Here is an 18,085-nt window from a genome sequence, read left to right as displayed (position 1 = left end):
CCAAGAACCCTCTACTTGCACATGCATACAACTCCTACACATAACCCCACACACAAAGATCCACCCACGCAAAGGAATACCCAGACCCACATGCCTCTTTCTTCACAGTTTCAGTTCAGACTGCTCACATGGACTCCTGTACACTCCTCCCCCACACAGCCAAACTCACATGGAGCCCTCACACACATAGGATCCACACATAATATACATAACACGTGCATTGAAATACAGTCACAAAGACATACCGCCCACCAGCACAAACTGAATGACAAACAAAGCTCACATACAAAAAACCCATAGAAAGACCCCCACAGATCCACCCAGAAAGACCAGTCCACTTAGAGACACACACTCATACACAGACCCCAAAAACACGTCCACTCAGACAGACACGCCACCAACCCATAGATTTACTCACCCTCCACATACACCACTCATAACAACCGTACACAGAGACAGCATCACAATGTGACTTTCAAGTATGGAGATTCACCTCTTAACTAACCAGTGTATTCTGCGCCCTCACGGACACATGAACAAATACACACACTTTGAATCAGACACACAATCTACACACATACCACACACATGCTTGGTCATCTTATATTCAAAGACACAGACACCTTGCATAGACGGATCTCTACAAAGACCCAGTTACATAAAGGTCCTCAAACATACACATTCAAACTCAGGCAACAACTCACCCACAGACATGGCGACACACAGGCTTCATCTGTTCAAGCAAACACCATAATCGCTGGGTAGTCTCGTGACATTAGTGGCGCCTTCAGCCAGCCCTGGTATTTTAGCCAGCACCACTTGTTTATTTCACTGGCTATAAGTCAAACTATCGAAACAACAGCCACCAAAGGAACGTGATGTAGGCAAGTAGTGACAGAAATACATTTGCCTGATCATCTGGGTGGTAACATGACTAGGCCCTCACTGGTGTACTTCGGTCTTTAGTTGATTCTACTCCAGAAGTCAGTCGTGAGCCTCAGAAAACAAGCATCAGGTCCCCTCTACTAATCTGACTGGTGAAGCTCAGAGCTCTGTCAGAGATGGAAAGACAGGTGTAGAGAGTTTTGGGAGAGGAGAAAAGTGTCTGGGACTTAAGTTAACTATTTCTGAAATTTTTTGAGTAATCTTTCCTGTGACTGTTTACTTTATCTTACTTAGTTATAATGATTAGTGAGGTGCTGAATTTCACACTGAGGAAGAAATGAAGTAATTGGCCTTAGTTTAAGAAGAGTCCAATATTTCTGTATTTATTTAAGGGTTTGTGTAGTTCTCAGGCATCCATGAAGGTATGTCAACTGTTCACTTTCCGACACAGCAAAATTAGCAATAGCAGTATGTGGGGAGGAAAGCAGGCCACTCAGGCGTCTTCTCATATCTAGAACCCGTGTTGCTGTTTTAAGCAATTATACAAACCGTAAGTAAAGATTGAGAGCCTTAAACCTTTGCCTTCTCTTCTCTTTGTTAGATGTATCAATCCAGTCCTGGTGGCCAGTCGTCATGCAGTAGTGAACCATCGCCTCTTGGCAGCACCAACAACAATGACAGTGGAATAGAACTCAACATGCATAGTGGGGGAAGTCTGGGAGATCTTACAGCCTTGGATGACAATGCTCCTGTGGTGGACTCAACAGTCTCATCTGGTACTTCGACAGTCAGCCTCCAGCAAAGAAAACACATGACAACAATGCAAAGACTTGAACATCTTAAGAAAGAGAAACTGAAGACAGTTAGGGATTCCTGTTTATGGGCAAATTCAGCTCCACAAATCAGAAACACCAAGCTGCCACCCATACCAGGAAATGGTAAGTATCAAACATTCATATATGGTGTCTCCTATAGTGGAGATGTAAGTCATTAGCCTCTTTTTGTAGCATGGATGTCACATTCTTTTTGGGTCATGAACGCCATCTAGGCTTCATCAGTCCAGCCATCTCATTTCAATGAATAAATAATACCACCAGAAGTAAAACAAACATAATCAAAATATACTTTAGCAGCATCATAGTCATATATAAGCATATCAAAAAGTAGTACCTCTAGCCCTTTAACAATGACATACTCTACACCCAAAATGCCACCCCCTATGCAGTATTCAACCCAGATAGAACACAGACTATCATAAATAATTACCGTTTCTAAAATGGTGATCCAATTTACTAACTTGAGCAGTCAATAAAAGAAAGGAAATTTAATTGTACAACCCTTCCCTTTTCATAGTCATGACATGCCACATACACTGAACTGCATCAGAATCACCACCGACTATGCATACTAAGATTCGAGCTTTCATTCCCCCAGAGTCATTGAAAACAGTGGTAATTGCCCTTGCAATATCCAAATTGGATTACGGCAATGCACTGTACCTTGGAATCCAAAAGCAATATCTAAGCAAGCTTCAACGTTTGCAGAATGCGGCAGCCAGATTAATTTTGAACATTCCCAGACACGAATCAGTGGCTCAGCGACTGGTGTCACTTCACTGGCTGCTTGTTAGAAAAAGAATAGCTTTCAAGGCATTATACATTACATATAATGCACTTCATGGCAGAGGTCCACTCTATCTGACCTCTAGAATAAAATACTATGCTCCTACAAGGAATCTTAGATCGGTCAGTCACGAGTTGTTGCAAGCACCTAGATTCAAACAAGTGCGTTGGGGCGGCATATGTTTCTTGGTAAGAGTGACCAAACTTTAGAACAGCCTACCCATCTCGATCAAAAGCAGTCCGAACCTCATTATGTTCAGAAAATCTTTAAAAACCTGTTTTTTCCATCAGACATTTAAACACACATGCATTTTCTCTGACGTCGATTTCTTTAGTGTTAGCGCCAAGACGCCTCTGGGCATTTGTTGCGCTTTATAAACAAATCAATCAATCAATACCTAGCACCAGTCTTTTCGGGAAGTTTTTAAGTAGGAGTGGCTATTTCCCCTCCTGTGGTACCACTCTGTGCACCCAAATAAGAGGAGCTTGCCTTTCAAAAGAGAGAACGCCTTTCAGATGGTAAATGTCATCACCAATAGTTCACAGTTCTCTCAGCCAGAAACCTAACCTGTCGTCAGTTTTGAAAATAAATGAGGGAATCCAAAACAAATGCTGATAATCATAACAATGGGCCCCAAGATGAGAACAATGAAGCAGACATGCATTTAGCCCTCAAAACATTGCAGATCCAAAACTTTGCGCTTTCAGCAGTGTTGGAGGGAATGAGATTCAGTCCTCAATTAAAAAAGAGAAATACAAGCAATGATTTGTCCTAACGTATCTTGGTAGGTGATATATTGTGAATGAAGGTTGGCACATACTGTGACATACTTCCTAGTCAGAGTTCTCTTGGATGTAAATGCTTATAATTATACCTATAAACTAAAAGCAAAGCCACAGAACATGAATACCCAATACATTTATCAATACGTTCATGTAAAAATTTGAAATGAACTTTGACACAATTTGTTAGCTTTGCGAGCTGCAGTAGCACATCAAGTTACAAAGAGGAACGACATTAGCAGATGAAGTCATCAAAGAAGTCAAAAATATACCACTATTGGTAAAAGCAAAGCTCTAAGGTTGATCATATAAAAGAAGAAAATGAATCAATTAGGTGGTCACACATTAGTAACAACCAGGTTTCCAAATCTCACCGTATATATAATATAATATATAAATGTGTTGGAGGTTGGACCATTTGGACCATTTATGGCCCAATTCCCCAACCTATAAGAGCAAGAGCAGGTCTTCAGTGCATGGAAACCAAATAACGTCTGTCTTGAAAAAGCATTGGTGGGCCAAGTTCTTGTTTTTGTAAGGAGCACATGCCTCCACATTTTTAATTACTATTCATAAGCATAGATATGATGGTGTTAAAAATACACGAAATACACATTTTGCTCTGTTAACTGCTATTTACTTTATACAAAAATCAAAACATTTCCACAAGAGGTCCTTCTCACAGCTCATAGTAATAGGCTTTTGATAGAAAGCAATTTGACATCCAAGTTAAATTAAAATAACAACACATGAAAGGGTCCCTTCTCCTTCAAAGGTTGAGAATTAACCATGAACACACTGATAGCTCCCACACTGCAAAGTACTGTACTTCAAATAATTTTGGGTTGACATGGTCTATTCTGTCCTACTATAATAATTTGCACGTCCTCAGCTAAAACTAGAAAACTCTTGTGTGCTAAGTCTTTTATTATAGACTGTATTTACAATGTTCAGGTAGTTGTGCAAACGTCTACAAAGAATGATTACATGTGGCAAGGCTACTATGGTATGTCCGTCCTTTGCTTTGGTTTCTCAGTGGTTTCTTATTGGCAGTGAACATACAGCTTGACAGTTCAGTAGGAGTGAGCCCAAAAGGCTTTGTGTTGACAAAAGCAGAATATTCAAGGGTTATAAAGATGATGAAAAAGTTTCCAAAATACCCTAAAGCGGACGGTGAGTAGGAAAAACCTCATGTCCATCTTGGGCTACAGTTATTTGACACCCTCATGTACGTTTTCTACCACCGTCTGGTTACACCTGTAATTAAGGGTTAGTGCCACTTGCTTTCATGGCAAGAAAACGGTGGGTTGATGGGAAGATTTAGGCTTTGTGGAGGCTGTGCCCTTACCAAGCCTAAATGAACCCCTAATAAGTCAAAATTTGATCTAAAACATGACTAAATATTTTTTTCCCCAATCTGGTCATAAGATGAGTAACTTACTAGATGTCAAACCATTGATCCCCCACTGTGAGGATATTGAAAGAATGAGAGGATGGCTTTGGCTGTCATTGTGTGCATCCTCCCAAACCTAAAACACCAAGAGGTGACCAAAGGCAAGAAAAGGGTGCTCACTAAGGGAAATTAGCCATATATTATGAATCCTAATGTCTTATATGTCTCAGAAGAAGACCTGGTTATTACACAAAATTGTAAGGCAGAGCCTCATACCCCACCTTGGATGTCATGCTTTATCATCAGCCCACCAAATATGGCATTAGACTGTTAGTGGTAAACGAGTTCCCCATGTTTACAGGGAGAACGTATTTAAGACTGTAGGGTACGGGTTCTATTGTACAGACACAAATCTCAGGGGGATGATGATGAAGCAAAACACCCAAGGTGGTGTGTGAGGCCTCACCTTACAATTTAGTGTAAAACACAATTCCTGTTCTATAGTGAGAAATATAAGATATTAGGATCCCCAATATATGGATAACTTCCCCATGTCTAGTCTGGATAAACGTCTCTCGTTTGCCTTTTGGTGCTTTAGATTGAGTTACTAGTTGTACAATAGCAGCCATCTATCGAAAGACCCCATTTTTAGGTCTAGCCTGGGCAGTTGGTGCGCTGCGATGCATTCTATAATATAGGCTGTGGCTTTAATCACCTTCCAACTTTTCCATTCGTTCTTGTCCCTGCCCTTCATGAATGCCTGCTTTTGTTTGGTCAGCATGTTTAATTAGTCTTGCGCTTTTGTTTTTCGGACCCTCCCATCAGACTACCCCTGTTACATGTGAGCGTACACTTTTTTTAATTTAGATTCTTGAAGCACTATTTTGTTTTGAGGGTCTGCCTGTATTAGCATGGCTCCTGCTTCAGGGATGCCACACTTCCATTTTCAAAGGAGTGTATTTTTAATATGATCAGTGGGACTGCTGCCGCACTTAGAGGCCGCATTTCATGTAGAGGATATCCTTTCTTTACTCTTTAGTCCCTGCCCTTCTCCTCCATTACCTTCCTCCCCCTCCTTCATTATGCACACCCTGCTCACTTTCTCTGTGCTCTCCCACTCCACACAGTGCCGACATCAACTGCTTTTATTAGTTACGGCTTGTTTTTTATAGCCAGGAGATTAAGTGATGCTGCCCAGAATCACAGGATAGTCAAGCGATGCTGAAACTTGAACCTTTTGTTCTTTAGTTCTGAAGCCAGCTGCTCTGACCACAGAGTCACATTATTGTTTCCCCTCGCTACTACTCATCCACTCAAATACTGCATCCAGTAAGGACAGAAGCAGAGCTGGTAAAGCAGGAAGCTAGATTACATTGTAAGAAACCTAATCATTACCTGGCTACCAGAAGTGACGCAAGGCTTGGATACAGCATGAGATAGAAGCGCCAATCTTTAATTCATAGTAGAAGTACAAGAAAACTAAAAAATATGAAATGTGACACTTGAGAGTCCGACAGAGCTCTAGAGGGACTTGCTTGTACAGAGGGAGATGCTGCCACTACCTTTGCATGTGGGTACATGGATGTCCATGTGTCAATCTGCAGCTCGCTTGTTGTGGGCAATGTAGTGCCACTTCAACAGCCAGACTTAAAGGTCCATCAGAGAGAGGTCATCCAGATGACTCAACCAGCACCTTTAACACACAGTGACTCCCTGCTGTCACCCAGTGTGCCCTTGTTACTATCGTGTGCTCAACGTCACAAGTAAGTTTTCCTTGGGCTAGTGCTCCAAGTCAGCCCATAGCCGTTTCTGTCACCCAACCACCTGGAGAGTGGTGTGTAGCTTAGACTTCCTTTGTGCCTGTGCAGCAGCGATGTCCATCAGATGGTCACATGGCAGTGTATGCTTGTGCCTGTGTTACCAGACCTTTTGACGTGCAGCCTGCAGGTGTCCAGGGAAACATGCATTATTTACTTGTGTTGCACATGCACACAGGATCCTGTGCCAAATCTTGCCCACTTGGGTATGTTTCTCAGTGTTGTGTGGAGGTTGTTTTGCATGGCCCACTTGCTATCAGAATGAGGGGCCTACATGTTGCGTGTTTCCCACCTGCATCCTGTTGAGGGAAGAGTGTATCCCCTTGGCATCGTGCACTCTTGGAGGTGCACCCTGTGGGCTTGGCATCAACCGTATTAGTCAAGGTTAGTGTGTGCGGTGTTCACGGTGGAAGGAGTTCAGGGGTGCTTTTCACCCATAGATCACAGAACACTTGATCACCATTGTGATCTTATTACTGGGCCAGGTGCAGTTTTGTCATGTCCTCTCTTGTGCAATGAGGCCAACGAAGAATGTGCTTTCCTCTGACGCGCTGTGTACAAGTCCATTGTGGTGATGCATGTCTTTAGTGTCTGGCTACAGACAGTCTTAGCTGTGTATTTGCCATACATGTCCGGTATGTTGTAGACAGAGGCACTTCTAGGCACTTGCCCATGTGTTGGCAGTGATAGTGCTCTCTGACTCCCCCTCTTTGCACACCCCGCCCAGCTTCTCTGTACCCTCCCGCTCCACGCAGTGCAGACATTAACTGTGGCTCCAATAATGTGCGTGTCGCTGTAGCAAATCTGTGTTTTTTAGATGTTTGCTGTGTCAGGGGAACCTTCCACACCTTAGCCGCGCAGTACTGTGTAAAAATGCACACCCCTGTGTTGCACAAACAGGAGAAGATTCTGCAGCACCATAAAAACATGTCACTGATGTTGTCTGCTACACTTGTGTTAACGCTGCTATTTCATATAGACGTTAAAGCATAGCGCCTCTGAATCTGTATTCAACAGAAAACAATGCCGGAACAACACCCTTTAGTAGGCTGCATTAAGGGTACAGTGCCTTATAGAGGTCCCTTTAGACCTCCAGAGGGACACCTAGTAACAGCCTGTGGTACTGCACTCTTTCCTTGCTTCGTAGATTTTCTTTTATTGCTTATGCTTCTGTCCCGTCTTTCCTCTTTTTTTTAAAGCAAAACTCGTACCACTCCTACTTTCCTCTGTTTCCTCTCCATTCTCTTTCCTTCTTATCTCTTTAAATAGGTCTAATGATCACTCCACTGCAAAAAAGAAACATAGCTAAGAAACATTGCCATTAGCGACGCCAGTGGCTCTAATTTTCACCAATAGGAGACCAATTGCATTGCAAATGCTTGTTACTCATTTGAGTGACCTTTGTTTTTCTCTCCATCAGGTTCTTTGCCAGAAGGCATTGGTGGTACCACAACTACACTAGCTTGTCCAAGAATCATGGAGCTGACTGTCAACGAGGAGATGATGATGAACCAGCTAAACGATCGTCGCGATAGTGCAACAAGTACAATCAGCTCGGCCTACACGAACAGCCGCAGATCATCAGGGATTTCACCCTATTTCTCAAGTCGTCGTTCCAGTGATGTTTCTCAGTGTGGGGGCCGTCCAAACAATATCAGCTCTGCGGACTCCTATGACCCCATATCAACTGATATGTCACGTCGATCCAGTGATGCCAGCCAGTGCAGCGGTGTGCCTGGTATTTTCAGCCTAACACCTGCTCAACAGTACCGGCTTAAGGCAAAATATGCTGCTGCCACTGGTGGCCCTCCACCCACACCCCTGCCTAACATGGACAAGATGAGTCTACGTAACAAGATGTCTCTGTTTGACGGGCAAGAGTTCACCATGCCCCCATTTCGCCATCCACCAGCTCCTAGACGCTGCAGTGACAATGGAGTTGGTATGTATGGCATTCCCACATTTCCCCAGGAGTTGGCTGGCAACGGTACAAGACGAGCAAGTGATCCCATTAGAAGACCCCCCATTGACCCACAATCCCTACCAAGAGTGCAGCGGTTTAACAGCATGAACAACATGAATCCTTCTTACACAGGCAATGCCATGGAGAGAAGGAACTTCAACTTGCAGAACTACACACATTCTGAAAGCAATCTCAACCGGCATACCTATTCACCCCGGCCACCGAGCATTAGTGAGAATGTTACCATGGAAGCAGTGTCTAGTGAGGTGGCTGGCAACATAGTGGAGGAGGACATTATGCTTCCAGATGATGTGGTACAGTACATTAAATCTCAGAACACTGAATCTAATGTGGAAAATAGTACTGCATATTACAATAACAACATGCAAAATTGCCAAGGGAATGCAAAACTGCAAAATCAGAACCTCAACAGCCAACGTAGGATGGCAGTCACGGATGCAAATTTAAATGTTACTAGGCCCTTAATTGAAGAGTGCCAAGGAAATTTTAGCACCTCTTCCAATATGCATAAAAATAACATGCCAGTCCAATGGAATGAAGTTAGCTCAGGTACAGTGGATGTCATATCCAATCACATGAAGCAGCAGTTGCTGCAAGGAAATTTAGCCGTTATTCAGCAGAAGCAGAACTTTGGTCAGTATCAGAACTTCAACCAGCAAGTCATAGAGACAAACCAAAATCCTATGAATGTAGCTCAGCAAAATGTGTTGCAAAGAAATGCAGGTCTGAGTGGACAGAGGCTGAATTTGATGCAGCAAAGGGAACAGCAAACGAACCAGTGTCCTACTAGAAATATGAACCCAGACTTCATGCTATATCAGGGATACACCGCAACACTGCAGATGCAGAATCCAGGCACAGTCAGGGGAGATCAAAACCAACCAACCCCAGTGTGTAACAACATGAGTGCAAAGTCCAATCAGCATGCCCATCCTCAACAAATGGAGACTGTTCCAAATTCCTCATTCATGGAAGATAGCAAAAGAGAATGCATAATACCAAACCAAGGGATGCAAAGACTTACGCACCAGAACTACTCATCTCAGTCATACCATATGAACTCTTCCCAAAACGTAGAGGCTTTCCAGCAGCATGGTTCTTTAATAGCCTCGAATCAACAAAATGTTATTGACACTGAACGCAATATGGTGGGTTCAGAGAGACAAATATACTCTTCAGGAGCTGTTCAACCCCGACCTCCAGTTGGACCAAGTCCCATGAACAGGCATCGAGGGTTGCGCTCGGTACAGCAACTCGGGTACTTGGGAAGTGCGCATAATGTGGCTAATGTAAATGCTGTCCAGCAGACTGCGGAGGCTACCCCCAAAAGAACAAACAACATGGAATTGGAACAGCCTCAGCAGTATGTTAACAGTGAACAGGAAAACAACTTGATCTTTTACTCCGGCCAAATCCACATGTATGAGCACAATGGAAACTTTGACAGCAGCCCTGTGGGCGGCACTGCCGGACTGCTTCAGTGTACCTCAAAAGTGAAGCCAGATGCAATGCCATCCCCAGGAGTCAATCAGGTCTCAAGCACAGTGGACTCACAGGGCTTAGAGCAGCCAGCTACAATCGACTTTGATACCATGATGGATGACGGGGACCACTCAAGCCTAATGTCCGGGACTCTGAGCCCCGGCCTCTTGCAGAACCTCTCCCAGAACTCCTCTCGCCTTACAACTCCACGGAACTCACTCACCCTGCCGCCCATCTCTGCTGGTATCAGTAATATGGCGATTGGAGATATGAGCTCCATGCTATCGACTTTGGCCGAAGAGAGCAAATTCCTGAACTTGATGTCTTAATGTAAAGCACAACTATATAAACAAGTACTTCAGGACCTCCACACCATGCAATTTTATGAATGTGCTTTTATTCTATTTGCCAGTTTACATACTGTACGTTTTTGCAAGTGTTATGTGCACAGAATGGGATCTACAAAATTGCGTACATTCTTACATGAATGTTTTCACAAAGAGGGGAGATACTCCTGTATTATCGTTTCATCTTTTTCTATCAAAGCACTGGGGATTGACTGGTCGAACTCAAACAATGCATTACAACAGATTATATCCTTCTGAGTTGAGCATATGCTTTCATTCTCCTTTTTTGTTGCCTTTTTGTGTCCAGTAGGTGATTTATGTCCACCATCTAAGGGATTATGTTATTTTTTTTTTACCCCTTGTCGAATGCAAAATGGAACAATATAAAATGTGATGGACGTGCAATGTCATATGTTCTCCATTCTGTGAAGAATCCTGTTGAATTTCAGGTGTGAGTTCATCGATGGCCTGCACATGTGTGTTGTGTCACCCTCTACAACCAGTGAAACCTCTTGTTAATTCACGTCACCTGAAAAAAGTGCCTTGCTATGTTTTTTTAACATCAATAAGTAAGGCATTTAAATAAATTTGTATATAATACAAAGTAAAATGCACCTTTCCTAAAAATTACACTGCTTACAGATTGGTCCAAGGGTATATTTAATAGTCAACAACATACCTTGGTCCAAGGGTATACGTAATAGCCAACAACATACCTAACATACTTGTTGTGAAGGACTTGGCCTCATTTTACATTATTTACAGAAATCCAGTAAAATAGAATACAGCAAGTGTTCTAAAGCTGCTTTTTTATTCTTGGTTGGAGCCGGCTTTAACACAGCATGACCTCCACAAGATCGTTTTTTTTAGCCCTGAGACAAGCATACCGCTAAAAATGCTAGTAACACAAAAATTTGCCCTGCTGTCTATAGACAATCATGTCTGGCCGTTAGCACTTCCTGATATCGGTTGAACAACTTTATCACACATGTGTTTAGCATGCATGCCTTTACAATGCAGGTTTAAGAACGAACGCGTTGTTACGATGTGTGCCTTTAGCACGAAATTCGTGACAACAACGTGCCCTACGGGGCGCTGGACTTTGGAATAGTATAATTTACTATTCCAACTCCAGTCTGCGCAACAGTAGGGAAGGTGTTGGACTCTAAATCCAACACCGTTCCACCTATGCGCCCCCTTAAAGCAAGTTGTTGTAACAACTTCTGTGCTAAACGAATGCATGCTAACGATGCGTTTGTTCCGTTGCCGGCACTGTGAAGGCACAGCATGATTCCATCTCGGTCTAAAGGATGTTTCCCCCTTATATCACCTGGCACCACGTGTTTATGGAGGTCTAATCCGATTTCATGAAAGCAGTCTTAATCTGTACCAGCCAGTGATCCTGCCCCTTGTCTCTTCATATCTGGATGTCCCTCCTCCTTGTAGGAAGTCCCTCCGTAAAATGATTGTTTTCTCAGCTTTGTTTCCTAGCATTTTATTGGTGAAAATCCTCTTCTGACCAATAAACAAAGCCCTTTGCAACTGTTGTGCACCCAGGAATCTGTCTATACCAGTGCTTATTTTGTATAATAATAAGTGCCATAGTCCTAGATATTTCTCAGGCAGCCACTGAAGGTTGAACCACCTACAGTCCCGGCAGTTGCTTTCAAATACCAGTACTAATGACACCTGCTTAACATCACAGTCCTACATCATTACAGATATGACAATTTGGACTACACTATTTTACCCAAAGCTGTAGGATTGGCCTGGACCCCCTGATATTACTATTCTTGTAATTGTAAACACTTTCGTCACATGCCTTTTAAAAAAAATATAAGTCTACTGACAGCGTCACCATGTTGTGGACTGTCTTAAATATGTTTTGGTGGTACAGCAAACATCGGTACAAATTAAGCACTGATAAGCATTTCTTTCTCCTAAAGATTACTGTTTAAATTATTTATTTGAATTGCAGTTCCTCCTCTTAATATTACCATTAAAGAGAGTCAGTTTTTTATGTCTGTTTAAGGTAAAACCTATTTAAGCAGAGTATAAAATCTTACCGTGCAACAATCAAAATGTCAATAAAAACTCTCTCTACCATCTAGCCGGATGGATTTTTAAATAGTAGCAAATGCCAGCTGTGGTGATAGTATCTCATCTGCAGGCCAGAAATACAACGTATCATATACAGAGCTACAGAGATTGGTCTTATAAATGCAAAATTATAAGAGGGTAGCTTCTTCTTTTTTTTAATGGAGCTCATGTTTTTCTTTCGGTTGACATTGGTGTCAGATGGTAAACTGTCTTTCTCCTGCATAAATGAGCTGCATGTTTAGGAGCAAAAATGATTGTAAGAGCACCATCTCAAAGGACACACATACCTGAAGAATTTCTCTGCACAACAAATCAGCAGTTCTTCTCAATCAAAGAAAGTCAAGGAAAAGGCGTAGGGCATAGCCATATGAACTACATATATCCTCTGCCTTGTAATAAAGTGATACTACATTAAACGGTGGATCCCATCTATTCCACTACAGAGACGTTCTAGAATGTTCCAAGCTCACCCAGCTTGTCGGACGGTATTGGCATTTTGGCACTTATTGTACATTTTATCTGCTAGATATCGTTCTGCATGATCTCTAGTGAACTTTAAAAGTGAGATAGAGAAGTCCGCCCCTAACAATACAACATTAAACTACAAGTGGCTGGCACAAATGCTATAACATTGGAATATAGGAGCTCAAGAGCAAGTGTCCCAAGGTACTGGTGTCCATGAATGAGTTCATATGGCCTCTGTCTAGTACAGTTGTGGGAGAGTTTCATTTGGTATGTCAAAAGTATATTTTATTTTGTTCTCAATGCAGAATTCTCAACCTTCATTTAGTCTCTTGCTCTATATGCACTTGCCCTTTCCCTCTTTCTGTATTTGTCATGGAGGAACTGCTTTGGGTATCTTGAAGATTTCCAAATAGCGATGTTCGGAAGAATGCTGCATGCCTTGTTACTGGTTTAACCTTAGTTCCATTCCAGATAGAGAGGCTCTGTAGAAGGCTCCATGATATGTGACTGGTTCAACCTTAGTTCCATTGGCTTGCGGCAGCACCAATCTGTCTGAAAATCTTCCAATGTCCTAAAAGGTTGGTCTGCCTCTGAACGCTTTTCCCTTATCTAATTTCATAGCCACTTTGTTCTTCCCTTATACAAATCTCAAACTTTGCTTACTTTACATTTTTTATTTACTTGATAGATTTCCCTATTAAGTGGGCTAACCTCCGATATGCACAGTTCATATCAGTATTTTTCATTACGTACATAATCACTGCCAGAATGTGTTTTAAGTCAATGGGCGCTCTGAAGGACTGACACATTATTTTATATTGCCCCTTCATAAGGGGGTTACTCATCCAAGATGGAGGCTACTCTCAAGCCAGTAGGATGCATTTCAAATATCCTAGTCTTCTCTCTGAGGCCATGGGAAAAAATCAAAAGACAAATGATTGTGCTGATGATGACTGGTGTTCTTTCAATTTGTTTTTCCCCTTTTACAGTTCCTGCTTAAATAATAGAGACTGTTAAGTATGAATCATGGCACCAGTAGAACTTCACTGTAGCAATACTCTCGAAATCTGTGACAACCATTATAACAAAAGGAACAAAATTAGAATTAATATGTAATCACACATTTCAATGATGCATTGTATATGACAAAGGTATATGAGATGTTTGCGACAGTAAAAGTGTATTTCATTGGTCTTCTGACAAATGCCTTACCTCAATTAGCAACATTATTTATATGTTAATCAGTGCAGTCAACAAGTAGAAACTACTCACCCTCTGGAGTAACTTCAGGCAAACAACACTTTAAACTCCCAGAGTAAGCACTGGTGCCGTATTTGGTTGGACTCTTTTTCAGCTATTGTGCATTACCTAGTGTGGTTGTCTACCATTTTTCTCTTGTTCTCTTGTATGTTTGATAATCAAACAGAGCAAACCAGAGAACATTGGTCAGTCACAACAGTACCATTTTAGAAAGCGGTCCACTTACCGCCTATTGTTAATGAGTTCTCAAGCAACACACCTTTTCTTTTGCTAGAGGGCTACTTCATAATCATAACGTATCTAGCAATCAATGATGTGTGTTGAGGGATATTATGAAAGGCAGCACAGGGCCACTGGGAGCCCTGAATATAGCACACGAGCAACAGCATAAACCTTTTCCATATTAGAAATGCAGGAGTGAGGGGTTGCGGGTGTCACTCAAACAAGTCTTTCTTTCACCACTGAGTACAGTGGCAGAGTTAGAGATCAGTGTCCAAATCCGTTGAGTGTGATTTGGCATTACATTGTTCTGCCCCTATGCATGCTCCTGGACAATTGACCAGGGTGCAGAGTGCATGTAAGGTGGCAGCAGCGCAGATGCTGTGTGTAAACCTGGCTTGCAGTTGGTTTGTGGGTGTTTACTAGTCGCTACTGTGGGTCTTCAGCAGGGGCAAAGGCCTAACAGACTTCAAGGTGTCCTTCTTCTACTTGATAATGCAAGCTTTGCCCCAGTGACAAGATTATTTTCTTTAAAATGGTTCCCGTCTGGTCACCTGCACAGCAGCGGTCAGTAGTCACAGGCATGCTACGGTAATCAAGGGCATATGTTAGTTACCCTTATACTTCAATGACCTTGGTTCGATCTTGATGATTTGCACTGGCAGGGCCAGCTCACCGGGCACCTAACTTCAAATTGAGTATCTTTCTGTTCATCTCCCCTCAACCACCCCCCCACACACCCTCCCGCATGAAAAATGTACAGGTCATGAGCAAATGGCAGAGTAGATTGTTGCACTACACTTGTTACTTTTGTCAAGGAAAGGATTAGGGACGGTTTAAGTTGATTTACATAATGTGATTCATTTACACCATCTCAACTCTGCATGCACAATATAGTTTTCACATACCTTTCAGCCCGTCTCAAATACCTGTTGCAACGCGCATGCAGTAGTCACCCAAAGAGCAACTAGTGTCCCCATAGGAATTGTAACCCAATGGATCGAATAGCACAATTCGGCCTTTTCTCAATTTGCTTTATTCTGTGTAAATTTGATCAGGAATTTCAGTAGAATGTTAAAGAGCATTATTTGTCTAAAATTCGAGTTTGGAAAGGAAGTCTAGCATTTTTCGACAAAAATCTGGGTAATTGCTTTATAATTCTCTAGTAAAGCAGGCTCAAAGGCAGACTGCAGGGTTATTTTCCGAAGTTTCTGCAAAATATAGAAAGCTGCTGCTGCCCATGACACTGATACGGTCCAACTACATCCGCGGTTTTGCCATTGTATATATTAAAATTGTACATTCCTACCCTCTGCAGAGATTCCATTGTTTTAAATGGTTCGTGTTTCTTTGTTTTTCTATTTTCCACTCCAGCATACCAATGTTGTTACCATATTGCAATAATATAAAATAGAGTTTACTCCACTAACCTTAGGCAGCATGTACCGGCACTCCAGATATCACCTTTTCTGTAAGACACTGTCATGGTTTTCCCTAACAGTGACTTCTCTTCAACCTTGCTTGTGTAAGATTTACGCCTACCTTTCCATGAAAAGAATATCCTCTTGGGCTGGAGCCTCTGGAGGTCTGCAGTAGTACCTACCCTTTGGTACTTCGGAATGAAATAGTTTTGTATAGTAACCATTCCAAGCCTGTATATATTCTGTATAGAAGACTGTATCGCTAAACACCTGATTTGTTATTTCAAATGTATACTTAGAGAACATTTATAGCTGTTTTCTATATCTTACAAACGGAGGTACACAACTTGCTGAAATTGTACATAATGCTTTTGTACATTAAAAACTGTCATTTTTCATACCTACTGTCTGGTGTGTGTGTTTTAAAGGCTGTATTTCCTTGGTCTACTCCCAACCAAGCGTGATGGACTGGCATACCTTTGACTCTTATAATAACTCTGGTGTGTCTTTTTCTATTGGAAGTGCCTCGCAGCATCTTTATTTTCGGTTCCAATAATATCAACAGGATTCTTTACTTTAAATAGTTGTTTAAGTTTTTGTGTTATCCTCCATGGTTTCAGTCAGACCATCTCAATATGATCAATTTCTTTTTGGTAATTCCTAGAAATTTATCAGCAATTTCGTGAAGACCAGATTGATAATGAAGGTGTGTATAAATGCATATTATGCAGCATATCACATTAAGCTACCCACGAAGTGTGCATAATGTCATACACAATTATTGCGTTCTTATCGGTGAGGGTACAATTTAATGAACGAGTGACATCTACTGCAAACTATCAGGTTGTATCAAACACCTCCAACTCATGCCAAGATGCAACATTGTTCCTGGCATTGAGATAGCCATAGTAATAAAAGTTTCTACTTGGCCCATGAAAGGACGTTACGTTAGCAGTGAAGGTAATTTCCCCCAGATGATGTCTAGTAAAGCAGGCCTTCCTCTCCCCTGTTTAGACTAATGCCTAATAGGTTTTTGACCAGGCCATGTTTTCCCTTCTGGTTAAATGAGCAATGGAAATCTTATGGTGTTGATGGCACTTCCTGTTGCATGATTCTTGACTGGCCACTTTGCAGGCCCACCCTGTCACAACTAATAATGTCAAAGCTGTCAAATGGAGCATCCCTGTTTACTGTTGTCATCTGATTGTGGTCACTGATCTGTATTGCTGTCATGCATCTGAAAGAACACATAGCCATTTTAGTGTTTAGGGACATATATATATATGCACCGTGTGGTTGTCCTTTATTTAGTGCTATATTACCAGTTCCCTTTGATAAGTATACTGCATGTGGTTTAGTGCCCCTCTGATAGTCTGGACCCCTACACTGGCGATGAGGATGGGATCCCTGTAAGAACACCCGACAAGGAAGGAAGAAAACTCCTACCAGGACGGCCTGCAGCGTGACCGCCGGAACCGGAGCCGTCTGCACTGTGGCGTCGAGTGATCCCCAGCTGCTGCCCTGAAGAAGCCCGAGGTCTCGCAAGCCAAAGCCGGTAAGCAGCGTGAGGAAGAGCTGCGTGGGGAACCGGCAGGCAGTGTGGCGAAGAGACGGGAGCAAAGGAAAAGCAAGACCGGCACTGAAAGGCCCGATCGGCCGACGGCATAGTGCGCGCATGCGCAGTGTACACGAGGCCAGCCCCTCCCAGCGCAGAGACGCGCGCTGAAACCTCCGACAGCAGCGCGAGGCAGGAACCGGCAGGGCCGAAGAAAAGCCCAAGAGTGAGAGCGCAGGAAAGCCGCACGCAAATAACTCACACGCCAGGACAACAAGCCAAACAAACAGTGGCTCAACCAACAGCTCATCCAGAAAAATAGGAGTCAAGAGGGAAAATACCGGGCTAGGTCGCCCTCCACTCAATTCAAGTACTACAACAAAGACGGAGGGCCCGATGTAGGTAGCCCTTTACCGATCGGAATCGGCCGAAAATACCGATTTTCGGCCGTTTCCGATCGGTAAAGGGCTATCGAGATGTAGGGGCACATTTTCGGTAATTTTACCGAATCGTTATAATTTCCGAATCGGTAAAGTTACCCAATCGGTAATATTTACCGATTCGGTAATGATGACGATTCGGTAGAACTACCGAAAATGCAATGTAGGTAGCCAATGTTCCATCAGCACATGACCTACAGAATCGGTATTTTACCATGGAATACAAATCCATGGTAAAAAACCGATTCCTGTGTACATGCACATCTGTGCATGTACACATGTGCCATGTGACAGACAGACGTGCCCTTAGGG

At 42.6% G+C, this 18,085-nt stretch overlaps 1 protein-coding gene across 1 annotated transcript in view; it reads left to right on the top strand.

Moving 5' to 3' along the window:
• The window catches only part of GLI2 (GLI family zinc finger 2), a 241,577-nt gene extending 225,399 nt beyond the window's left edge, over positions 1-16,178 (top strand). The window contains exons 12-13 of the mRNA XM_078682070.1: positions 1,487-1,823; positions 7,921-16,178. Coding sequence (XP_078538196.1) covers positions 1,487-1,823; positions 7,921-10,295 — 2,712 coding nt within the window. The 3' untranslated portion in view covers positions 10,296-16,178. The remainder of the gene's footprint in view (positions 1-1,486; positions 1,824-7,920) is intronic.
• The last annotated feature ends 1,907 nt before the right edge of the window (positions 16,179-18,085 follow it).

Source organism: Lissotriton helveticus, chromosome 3_1, assembly GCF_964261635.1.
Source record: "Lissotriton helveticus chromosome 3_1, aLisHel1.1, whole genome shotgun sequence".
NCBI classification, from domain to species: domain Eukaryota; kingdom Metazoa; phylum Chordata; class Amphibia; order Caudata; family Salamandridae; genus Lissotriton; species Lissotriton helveticus.
The sequence above is the reverse complement of the archived record's forward strand: the minus strand, read 5'-3'. Positions and strand labels throughout refer to the sequence as shown.